At 43.7% G+C, this 12,537-nt stretch overlaps 1 protein-coding gene across 3 annotated transcripts in view; it reads left to right on the top strand.

Moving 5' to 3' along the window:
- CDKAL1 (CDKAL1 threonylcarbamoyladenosine tRNA methylthiotransferase) overlaps positions 1-10,069 on the top strand; it is a 713,545-nt gene extending 703,476 nt beyond the window's left edge. For all 3 annotated transcript variants that reach the window (XM_074038810.1, XM_005553933.4, XM_045389964.2), the window contains one exon: positions 8,542-10,069. In XM_074038810.1, coding sequence (XP_073894911.1) covers positions 8,542-8,724 — 183 coding nt within the window. In that variant the 3' untranslated portion in view covers positions 8,725-10,069. The remainder of the gene's footprint in view (positions 1-8,541) is intronic.
- The last annotated feature ends 2,468 nt before the right edge of the window (positions 10,070-12,537 follow it).

The following is a 12,537-nucleotide window of genomic DNA, read 5'->3' as shown; positions in this document are numbered from 1 at the left end:
AAGAACGATGTCTGATGTAGAATTTCTCATTCCCAGAATTGAAACAGAAAGGCTGACAGTATTGTGCTCTAATTGTGTGACTGTGTGACAGAGGTCTTATAATGGAAATGTCCTTCCAAAAGAAATGGAAAGGAGCAATTAATTCCAACTTCAGTTTGTAGATCCTGTTACATTCCAGTGTACCTATAATGCTGATGGACTATGCATATCACATTGTTTTAACTGACTTCAAGATAAAATCCTAGCATTTTTGGTTTGGAGATAATTGGGTATACCTACTTATATGATATTAAAGAGCTCCCAATTTGGGGACTGTCTAGAAGAATAAGGGAGAAAGATAGCTTGGCACCCATAATCCCCTGTACGTCCTGGTATCTGGTAATAACATGAAGCCCAGGGACACGGTTGTCTTGTCAATTCGAGGAAGGGAGCTGGCATGTGGAATGTGATTGCAGGGCCCTGGCAACACCTGCAGGTGTCAGGGACAGAAGAACTCATTTAGAAGCTGTACCGCAAGATGGGAAGACAGGTGGCAACTCTCTTACAGGGATATCTTTTATTTGAGCAGAACCAGACCAACTGTTCCTCATTAAATCACATTTTGCAACGTGTTCTCATGTGAGCGCATCAAGTGTGTGTGTATGCGTGTGTTCAGAGCATACTCAGCGATGTGCCATCTACAGGTCACAATTACAAAGCTGCAACGTGGCTCAGAACTGCAAGACAGGTAGCGTGAAATGTCTCTGCATCGCTTGCGACTGACTTTTCTGGAATGGCCTCTATAGGGAAACTCAGCATAACACCATTACCTCTGTGAGGTGCAGTGGCAAGTAAAATGGATAAAGTCTATCTGGTGGGACTGTTGGTCTTGATAGTCATTTTAATAACTATGCAGTGCCTTGTTTTTTTCTCATTTATTTCTATGGAATTATCAATGTATCTCAGAAACGTTGCTGTGGGGTTGTACTTAGTATGACTAAAGCCAGGCCACTCATCTGCTTCACCATTTATACTATCAGAAATTTGGGCAAGTGACTTAACGAGAGGGTTAACTCCTATTAGCTACTTCATTGAGTAGTTTGAAGGATTCGAGAGCACTTAGAGTCCTGCTAGGCACATGGTGAATGTTCTCTAAATATTCTTTCTACTTAGTATTTTCACATAGAGCCTATCCTCTGCCTTTCTCACTGAATCCTTGTGCTTCTGGTTCTCCAGCCAGGTACCATATTACAACTTATCAATATTTTGTATGAGAAGGAAGAGGACTTGGAAGAAAGGCCTCTAAACGACATGACTTCCTTCCGTTGGAAGCCCAAGCCCATCCAGCCCCCAAGAAAAGAATACTTGCAACTAGGTGAAGAAATGATGATAGGAGGCAAACGAATAAGTAGAAATGCAAATGCCAATTCAGAAAACATTAATTGATCATCTCTTGGGTGCCCTTTCCCTCAGAGTCTTGTCTCTTGGGGTCGAAAGACCTGTGAGTAGGACACATCGGAAGGTCCTGGAGGCCTGTTTCCTCTCTTTTTTTTTTTTTTTTTTTTTTTTTTTTTTTTGAGGCGGAGTCTTACTCTGTCATGCCCAGGCTGGAGTGCAGTGGCGTGATGTCGGCTCACTGCAAGCTCCGCCTCCCGGGTTCATGCCATTCTCCTACCTCAGCCTCCCGAATAGCTGGGACTACAGGCGCCCACCACCGCTGCCGGCTAATTTTTTGTATATTTAGTAGAGACGGGGTTTCACCGTGTTGGCCAGGATGGTCTGGATCTCCTGACCTCATGATTCGCCCACCTCAGTCTCCCAAAGTGCAGGGATTACAGGCGTGAGCCACCGCACCCGGGCCCTCCCCATTTTCTTAGCAAGCAGCTAGCTCAGCCAGTCTGTTAGCTCAGCAGAAGGAAAAGGCCTTAGCAGAGGCTGAGACTTGGAGGTTTGCTGTCCTCTTCCCCCAGGAAACTTCATGGTCAGCCAGCCACACAGTCGCCTAGAGGCACCTGTCCCTCTTTCTTGGTAAACATGTAAAGCATCACACTTCTGTCAGAGTGTGTTCTCTTGGGCAGCTAGTTCAGCTCTATTTTCTGGTGGGATGCAAGCTTGGGGGCTCACATATGTCAGGACTAGTAGGCACAGTTGTGTCCTCCACCCAAAGATGTCCATATCCTAATCACCTGAACCTCCAACGATGTTACCTTACATGGCAAAAGGAACTTTGCAGATATGATTAAGATAAGGATCTTGAAATGAGAGGATTATTCTGCATTATCTAAGTGGGTTCAATGTAAATCACAGGGGTCCTTATAAAAATAACCCTACGATCACCTGAGGTCAAGAGTTTGAGACCAGCCTGACCAATATGGTGAAACCCCATCTCTGCTAAAAATGCGAAAATTAGCCAGGCATGGTGACGTGCGCCTGTAGTCCCAGCTACTTGGGAGGCTGAGACAGGAGAACTGCCTGAACCCAGGAGGTGGAGGTTGCAGTGAGCTGAGATCGTGCCACTGCGCTCCAGCCTGGGCAACAGAGTAAGACTCTGTCTCAAAATAACAATAAATAATAATAATAATAGTAACCCTATGTTACTGGCTTTGAAAATGGAAAAAAGGGCCACAGGCCAAGAGATATAGGCAAATTGTAGAAGCTGGAAAGGGCAAGGAATCAGATTCTTTCCTGGGGCCTCCAGAAGAATGCCGGCTAGCCAACACCTTGACATAGACCTTCTGACCTCTAGAATTGAGAGGGAATGAATGCGTATTGCTTAATACCCTAGGTTTGTGGTGATTTGTTAAAGTAGCAACAGAGAACTCATATAACGTGCTGTTTCTGTGCTGGTAAGGTTTTTCCCTAGTAACCCTATTTCAGATTTATACTATGTCGTGTTGGTGATGTATGACTCTTTGTCCTATTTACTTGCCAGTCTAATAAGAAATACAAGAATAGGTAAATGGCAGTTCATATGGAAAGGATATTAGCTCCTGTATAAAATGTGAATATATGGTAGTAAGTAACAGGTAGCAATGGCAGTATGCATTCAGCTAACACTGGCTCCTCCTAGGTGCCAGGCCCTGGGCATCCGTTGGAGAGAAAGGCCAACCCTGCTCACAAGGAGCACACCTAGGGTGGTGCAGGAGCCAGAGCCAGCAGGGCGCTCACCACCGTTGACACGCACCCTGAGGAGGGCTGGCTGACAAGGCGAGCAGTCCCGCACGGGGTGGCCAGTGGTTGAGAGAGATTTTCCTAAAGCACGTCCTGTCTCAGTTGAGGCCTGAGCAAGCAGTAACTAGAGGAGCAGGAGCAGGTGATGGTTTTAGTTCGGAGCTTTCCAGAAGGCACACTCCACAGGCGTTACCATCTCAGAGCCCAGGGAGTAAGAGGTGCTGACTTCACAACCGACGTAGCTTCTTCCTCATGGGTTAGTGCTTGTGAGGATATTCAAGACAGGACATTGTCATCTCAGTATTGGTAGTAAGTGCTGTAGGAGGCTCTGGCCTTCTGTTTTTCAAGCTGCACTCCTGTGATGTCACCATAACAGCAGCCCTTGTTGTGAACCTTCTGTATTCCAGGCACTCTGCCGGGCTGTGGGCACGTTACTTCTATTCCTTCTGATAACATCCTAAGGTAGATGGCTTTCCTCCTTCACAGAAGGAGTAGCCAGGCTTAGAGAGTTTAAACCACCTGCCTAAGATCACATGGCTGTCTGAACCTGGGTTCAGTTTGGTCTGCCAGAATTCAAAACCCATGCTCATTCATTATAGTGTGTGCCTCTTGATGGTATACATAAGGAACAAAAATAGCACAGGTCAATTCTATTTGAGAAGCAAATAAAATAATGACTTTGTAATTTACAAAAAGAATTTCTGAGGACATTTGCATTTTTCATTAGAACCACAAAATACCAAGGAATAAGTTAATCTGAATTGACATTTAAATGTTCAGGACACTTAATCTATATATATCTAATTTAATCCTCATAAAAACCCTATGATACACAAATACTAGCAGTATCTCCATTCTACAGGTGAGAAAATGGAGGAAAAAGGAGGATAAAATTTGCCTGAGAATCCTCAGATGGAGCTGGGATTAGAGCCCAGAGCTCGAGGACTTACTGCTCCTAGAACCGGTTCCATCTGTGCCTCGTGGCATGAAACATGCTCAAGTTAAAAGCATCTCTTTCCTTTCCCCAACAATACATGCAAAATTGCTAGGGATGAAGGAAATAGTTAGAGATAGATTGTTGTTATCATCCCAACTGTCTGTATTTATCTTTAACTGATTGAAATCTGATCCCTAAAGTTTCTGAATATGAAAGTGTTTTTTTGTTTTTTGGTTTTTTTTTTGAAATTTTGGTATACATACTTGGTTCTGCTTTAACAGATTTATTACTTTAATAGGATTTGATAGGCTACACTTTTGAAAATTAGTAGATTATTTTTAAGAGTTAGCAAGTAAGTAGGTTTAGAAATTAATCAAGGGAGCAGTGAGATTTACAAGGGAAGACAAACCCATGTTAATCAAAGTTAACACAGAATGCACTATGGGAATTTTAGTGTGTCCCTTAGTCTATTATAACAGGATAAATACATAGCTCCTTTTGAGTGAACAAAGGTCATACTCTGCCTTGTTTCAAATTTCTGTTCTTAAAAAAGCATTTCTGAGTGGAATTTGAGTTCTTAAAAATTGAGTTGATGTTCCAGTTTGTTTTAATAAGCAGTAACATTTTTCAAATTTGGTGTATTATACTTTGAGAGATGCAGATATGTATTGAACTTCAGGAATTGACAATCTTGATAAGGTTTTAAAGGTTTAGGGAAGGTCTGATCCTCTGTTTACTTTCTAGAACTATGCTTGTCGTGTGTGTGTCGACTTTTTTCTTTCTATCGGCTGTTTATAATCACTTCGCCTATAAGCACTTTTTATTACATTATTTTCTATTCATGATGCTTGCTTTCAACTGCTATGGTTGCACATTTACATGTTTGAGCATCTTGGACTTTATGAGAAAGATCTTGTATTTCCCATATTTCTAAATTACTTTTTCTCAAGTATCTCAGTGGTAGTGACAATTGAAATGTACAAAGCTAGCTGGCTACTGATTATTACTCTGTCATCTGAGAAACTTTTTAAATATTATATTTAAAAATAGTATCATCAAAATCCTCTTATCAAGATCTTGATGTGGTAAAAGGTGAAAATAATAAAAGGGCACAGTACAATAGAGACAGGATGCATTTACCCTCTCCTGCTCCGCCATCACGCTCCTGCCTTGATCCTCAAGAGAGTGGCAAATCCGTGGGTGTCTTGTGGCTGCACATGCGTGCTTCTGCTTCTCCGCAGGATGCACGGTGCAGGCTTGTCCAGCAGGCACAGGAGGAAAGCTCAGCACCAAAATACCTTCTATGAATCAGTTATGTTCAAATGTGGTAAACGTTTGAGGGGTGGAGAGAAAAAAGGATGCCCAAGGAAGAATGACTGAACTTAACATGACCACAAATAATCCACTCCAGTAGTTTAATAGGTAACTTTATTCTGAACAAAGTTTTATGACAGATGAGTTGAAAGGAGAAGAAATGTTCTGAAATTGTCATCAAAAGTCGAAGAGTTGTTGCTTTTATTTTAACCCAGGCCAAGAAGGCACAGTACCTGCACTGCTTCATGAAACAAAAAACAAAATGTATTATAAACCCAATTAAATGCTTAAGACTTTAAGACCCACCTAGTCCTTCCCCAGGTCAGCCTGACACCTGGCCTGGCACCACTAATCATGACACAGGTGCAGAACCAAGGTCAAGCATTCTGAACTGGGGATAGGGAAAAGGGTGGATTTTCCCTAAAGCTCGTTTAGCCAGTTTCAGGGTCTCTCAATTTGAAGGGCCCCTTCCAAGACCCTGTACCTAATTTTGTATTCATTATTTTTGTCTCAAAGAGAAGGCTGCAGGACCCACAAAATCTGGGTCCACTCCTGGGTGAGGGTATCTGTGAACCTCCTGAAGACAGAATGTGAGCGTGGCTGTGTGGATACGTAAATATGCGTCCATATTTTTCTGGAAGGGTCTGTAGTCTTCTCAAAGCCATCTCTATGACTTACAGAGGTTGAAGAACTCAGGCCTCGGAGAAATTAATCAACCTTTTAATTCTGGTCTTATAAAACCACACTTATTAAGTGATGGTTTAATTGCTAGAGGCAACAAGTTGTGACTCAAGTAGAACAGCTTCCTGAATATATCACAGGACACACTGATCACCAGAGACATAGATGAGAATGTTCTTGATGGTTGCTCATCTCACTGGAATACACACTCTCATATTATTCATTCAATCAGTCACTCATTCATTCATTCCTAAACACTTACTGAGTACCTGCTCTGTGCCTGCAGCCTGCTAGGTTCCAGTATTTCAGAGATGAATTAGGCAGACTCGCCGCTTTTGAGGAACTCACATAGTTCCTATCAATTCAGCTGAAGGACTCTGCATTCTTTCTCCAGGTTCCCACATATGTGTGAGCGCTGTCCTTGAGATCTTGAGGCTATTTTAAATTGAAATGGAAGCTGTTCAGCATAGATCTCGCTCCAAAATATTACACAAAAAGCCAACCTCATAAGAGAGCTGTCTCCTGGGGGCGGGGACAGGTCTGGGTGCACCACTGAGCTCCGGCTCTTGCCTCCCGCTGCCATGGGAAGGACGGCCCCATTCTGTCCAGCTGTGTGCCTCCTTATGAAGGATTCAGAGTGCAGGGACACCAGCAGGGTATCGGCCCAGATACCTGAGGAGTGCAGCAGTAAATAACGCTTCAACTGTCACTGGGGTTGAGAGACTTTTCCTTGTGGCTAACAGCTTTCTTAATTCTGCTGTTAGCCTCCTACAGACAGAGCAAGAATTCTTCCCACACAATCGCATGTGAATAGGAGCCTGTGGAAACTGGGCTCTAGAATTTGTTTTCATTTCCCCATTCCTATTCTTTGTGTCTTGCATTACTCACTCCTTTGAACTCAAATCCTATTGATTCTACATCAAAAGTCTGTTGTTCCCTCTGCCGTCATCCTGATAGAGGTCCTCATTATCTACCATTTCATCTGTTGCTCCAACTTAACACTGGATTTTCTACCCCATTCTCCTGCCTCCCTTCAGTCCACCCCACACATTCCCTGTTCGTGTTACCTTCTGCAAAGCACCATGCCAGTGTCTCTCCTGTGCGTGGTGGGATGCAGCTTCCCAAACAGAAGCCAAAGAGGTACCAGGAGAGCTTGGAAGGGAAGACCGAGCAAAGTACCATGGTTGTTCCGAGACACTTTGTGCTTCTGTGGATTTCCTGTCCTGTCCTGCACAGCTTCTGGGCTGCCCCTCTGCCCTCTCATTTTTCCTTCCATCCAGTATTTCTCATCTGCCCCTTCCACACCCCTCCTTCCATCTCTCAAAATGTTATTCAGTTTTCAGCAGGGGAGTCCTGTGTTTTTGGGGGAGGCACCGATTCTGAAGCAGGTGCACAAGGTGAAAATCTCATCAATTGCCCTTCAAAACTAGAGCCACCCTGAGAATAGCCATGTGCTCCTCTCTCTACTTCCCTGGACACCAGCTAAGAAGCCCGTGAACAGAAACCACTGAGAAAAGCAGCACGGTCAGGTCCCCAGCTTCTCAAGCTCTGCCCAAGCAGGTTTTCCCAACCTGTTCTGTGTCTGGCATGAAGAGAAAATGATAGTACTTGTATGGCACACAAGGTACTTTGAGGGGACTGAGTGTGGGGGTCATGTGGGGTGGGTCACTCTTGGCACAGCCCTCCTGTGGCAGCAGACCAGCTGCGAATCTTTGTCCTAGGGATGTGTTTGCTGAATCAAGTGGCTTCCATTGTTGTTTGTTTGTTTGGTTGTTTGTTTGTTTGTTTGTTTTTGAGACAGGGTCTCACTCTGTCGCCCAGGCTGGAATGCAGCAGCACGATCTTGGCTCACTATAGCCTTCACCTTCCAGGTTCCAGCAATTCTCCTGCCTCCAGAGTAGCTGGGACTACAGGCGCCTGCCACCACACCCGGCTAATTTTTGTATTTTTAGTAGAGACGGGGTTTCACCATGTTGACCAGGCTGATCTCAAACCTCTGACCTCAAGTGATCAGCCCACCCCGGCTTCCCAAAGTGCTGGGATTACAGGTGTGAGCCACCACACCTGGCCAATGGTGTTTCTTTGTCATTCTTCCATTGCTGAGAAGATATGGTTACATCTCTCTAAGAGTTAAATATGTCTGTGGTATGACTCCACTTTACACAGATTCTACCCTTCATGAATTCTGCCTTGATTTTCTATAAACACAGCCCGTCTTTCTCATACGGTTTATGTGTAGTCTGGAGAGTCATGAACTTGGCCTGGCCCCTTCAAGCAAAGGAACTGACTCATTCCTACCTACCTTGGGGCCACCTGGCTCATGGTGGCTGTTCAAATGTGTCTCTGTTGAAGGAGTACATAAAAGGCAGCACCTTCTGGAATCCGTTACTTGATTGATATCACAACAGGGCTTTCTCTGCATCTAAAAATAAATTTTTCCTCTGTTTCTCTCCTTATAGGACTTCAGAAATGGGCTTGGGAGTTCAGGATCCCACACCTCTGCTGCATCTCAGTGTGACTCAGCAAGTTCTAGAATGGTGCTGCCCATGCCAAGGCTACATCAAGACTGCGCACTGAGGATGTCCGTGGGCTTGGCTCTGCTGGCTCTTCTTTTTGCGTTTTTTGTCAAGGTCTATAATTAGAATACAACTAAATGAAACATCTGTAAAGAAGAAAACATTTCTAATTAAAATCTTCAATGAACAGGAAAGCGACACCTCCGTTCTCAAAGGGCAATAATTTGTACTGGTCATGCTGCCTCCTCTTCAGCCACTCTTCTCAGTGAGGCTCCCCTGTCTCACATTGAGTTGGGCCCATTGGTTATTTGACCTAAAACCTAATCACGGCTACCATAGCACATCCTTCAAATTAAACTGCTTTTGGTTTACTTTTAGCAAGAAATGCAAGCGGTCGCATTTTTTTTGTTTGTTTCAATCTCCAATCTTTAAGTCAGAACCTAATTGTACAGTGGCTCTGGCCATCTTTTCATCATGTGGAAGGATTTTCTATCTTTAATAAACATTTTTTGTTTTTTCAGATGGAGTTTCACTCTTGTCGCCCAGGCTGAAGTGCAGTGGTGCAATCTCAGGTCACTGCAACCTCTGCCTACTGGGTTCAAACGAGTCTCCTGCCTCAGCCTCTCACTGGGATTACAGGCATGCGCCACCAAGCCCGGCTAATTTTTTGTGTTTTTAGTAGAGACGGAGTTTCACCATGTTGGCCAGGCTAGTCTTGAACTCCTGACCTCAAGTGATCCACCCGCCTCGGCCTCCCAAAGTGCTGGGATTACAGGCATGAGCCACTGCCCCCAGCCTCTTTAATAAACACTTTTAAGTGCATCTTCCCCTTCAGGCTTTGTTTGGAGTCCCAGTGCTACAAACATTGTATTTTTCACAGCAGATATGTTCCTGAAAAGTGTATAGAAACCTGTTCTGGGAACTTGAATGCTTTTGGAATGCACGGGGAGAGTCTGCCAGCTAAAGGACTCCTGGCAACATTCTGTGAAATATGAAACTGAAAAACTGGATTTGTGGAAAACAAATTGTGCCCATTTTCTCACATTTTTGATCCATTCGGTTTTTTTTTTGTTTTTGTTTTTGTTTTTGTTTTTGTTTGAGTCAAGGTCTCACTGTCACTCACACTGGAGTGCAATGGCAGTATCTTGGCTCACTGCAGCCTCGAACTCCTGGGCTGAAGCAGTCCTCCTACCTCAGCCTCCCTAATAGCCAGGACTACAGACACATACCACCATGCCCAACTAATTTTTAAATTTTTTGTAGAGATGAGTGTCACTATGTTGCCCAGGCTTGTCTGGAACTCCTAACTTCAAGCAGTGTTCTAGCTTCAGCCTCCCAAAGTGCTGGGATTATAGGCATGAGCCACTCCACCCAGCCCAGATTAAATGTTTTTATTTCTGTATGCCATCATTGGTCTTTACTAAGTGAAGTGACTTCTTTAACAATAAACGGAATTGGTATACGAAGCAAATCCTATGTTTTTCAGAATTTATTTGGATTGCATAGGTACAGGAAAACCAGGTATCTTATGGTTACCATAGGATATTTTCCATCTTGAAACCCATACCCCTCTTCAGCTCCCATTTAACTCAAAATGTTTTGTGTTTTGTGTGTCTTATAAGGAACCCAAATTAAAATTCAGTCATGTCCTAGTTGGTAAATTATAAAATATATATGCTTTTAGTGTTAGGACATTTCTTCCAGAACTGGTATGTGCTTCTAAAAGGTGCTCACATTTAGAATGCAAAAATCCGCCTGTGCTCCTTCTAGTTCTACAGCGAAACATCCACTTGGGAGCACCCCTCACTTCTTAGCAGGAATGGGGAGAAGAGGACAAGAACCTGCCATGTGCTTCCCTTCCTGAGTTCCATGCAGTCATTTCTTTGTTAATAAACAGTGGGTTCCAGTGTGGTGCTCATTTAACGAAAACCTAGCAGAGATAAAAATGCCATCCAAAGCCTAGAGTTGAACTAGATCAGACAGAGAGAAAGCTTTACACCTGTAACTGATTGGAGACAAAAAGGATTTTTTCTACCTCCCTTTTCTGACTCTTTCCCTACTCTTTTCCTCTAACTCCCTCATCTGTTTATTTCCTCCCTTCTAGCTCTATGCTATCCTCTCCTTTTTTTATTTTTTTTCTTCCTATAAAAGAATCATACACCCAGTCATCCAAATCCCCCCCTGCTGCCCTCACCTACCATGGCATGGATCCTCAAGGATCGTTTCAGCTGTACAGGATTCTCCCTACTTCTTGCCGTGACCATTATTTACCCTCAATTTGGCTGCAGCTTCACTCTGCTGTTTGACCCAGAAAGGGACCAAGGCCACTGCCTGCAGCAGACGCTGGACCTTCATGATATCAGTCTCCATACTGGTGACCAATTGGTGAAAGGGGTAGCAGTGTTCTGGAAATCCAGGGTTTTTCTTCCCCCTCTGACCTCCATCTACAGGGAGGGGAAGGAAGGGAGCAGAGAAGGATGTGGTGTGAGTCAAAAACAGTTCCCTTAAGCACTGGACTCTGAATGGGGCTGAGTCTGGGAACCACGGGAGCAAGTGTGATCATCAGTAGAGCTGTTACTTTTCCAGCCCATCTCCTTCCTGCCCACAGTGCAACTGCACTTCTCCCGCCCCGTTGAAGTTAGGCTTGCCCACGTGGCTTGTTTTAGCAGGTGAAATGTGAGTGGAAGGGTCATGTCCTTCTTTGGGGCAGCCACGTTCAGAGCTGCTGTACGCTTTACCGTGTGCTCTTCCCACTGCTGTAGTGATCCTGGACCCATATGTCAGAATGACGCCTCCCCGACCCTGGGTCCCTGAGTTAGTACAATGAGTAGGGCTCCTGGCCAGCATGTGCTAGACAGGCCTCAGGAGCCAGAAATAGATTTTAGTTGTGTTAAGCCACCAGCATCTGGGGGTCGTAGCCATAGCATACATAATCTGATTTAACAAAGTGTTAGCTGTGATAGGATACTTGACTCACAGGTTGTAAATGTAATTGTTATGTTTTCTTTGTATGCTTTTGTATGCTTTGCGTTAGTATCAAGGGGTGTGTGTGTGTGTGTGTGTGTGTGTGTGTGTGTGTGTATACTTCTCTGCTGAGAAAGAAACCTATGAAGTGATCTTTTCAATGCTTTGGCCAATTTTTTTCTTAAACTCTTTATTAGAATAAAACATACATATGAAATGCACATAAACCATAGGGATACAGGGATTTTTTAAAACTGAGCACACATTGTAGCCAGCACCAGGAGGGTCCCCATGCACCCTCCTAGCCATTAACTCTGCCCCCCAAGGAGTAACCAATATCCTTATTTCTAACGTTACAGATGGATTTGCCTGTTTCTAAACTTTCTATAAGTAGAATCATGTAGTATGCACTATTTCATGTCTACCTTCTTTTGTTCTACAGTGATTGTGAGATACATCCAGATTATTGTTTGTAGCAGTAACTACTTCACATTCATTGCTGAATAGTATTTCAGTGTATGAGTACACTACATTGTCTTTGTTCATTCTACATTTGAGTTCTTTCCAATTTTTTGTCTATTATGAATAATGCTGCTACAAGCATGTTTTGGTAAGCGTTTATGTGATGATGTGAGGAGTACATGTCTAGGAGCGGAATTGCTGGGTCATAGCATTTGCATATGTTCAGCTTAGATGCTGCTAAACGGTTTTCTGAAGTAGTTGTACCAATTTACATCCCCACCAGCAGTTCACAGGAACTCTGCCATTCTCCCACTATTTTTTCTCTTTGGACCTTAGATATTCTTCAGCAGACCTCGTCTCTGCTGTCTCCCTTCCACGAGTCATTCCTATTTTAATAGTAATGATAATATTGACAAGCATTAACTGTCTAGTCCTTAAATGAAATGTGCTGGGTGTTATAGTTTGCGCTTAACAGGTATTAATCAGTCCTGAAGAAAAAATTTTGAGATAGGT

This window comes from Macaca fascicularis, chromosome 4 (assembly GCF_037993035.2).
Source record: "Macaca fascicularis isolate 582-1 chromosome 4, T2T-MFA8v1.1".
Taxonomy (NCBI): domain Eukaryota; kingdom Metazoa; phylum Chordata; class Mammalia; order Primates; family Cercopithecidae; genus Macaca; species Macaca fascicularis.
Note: the sequence above shows the minus strand (reverse complement) of the source record. Positions and strands in the feature narration are given on the sequence as shown.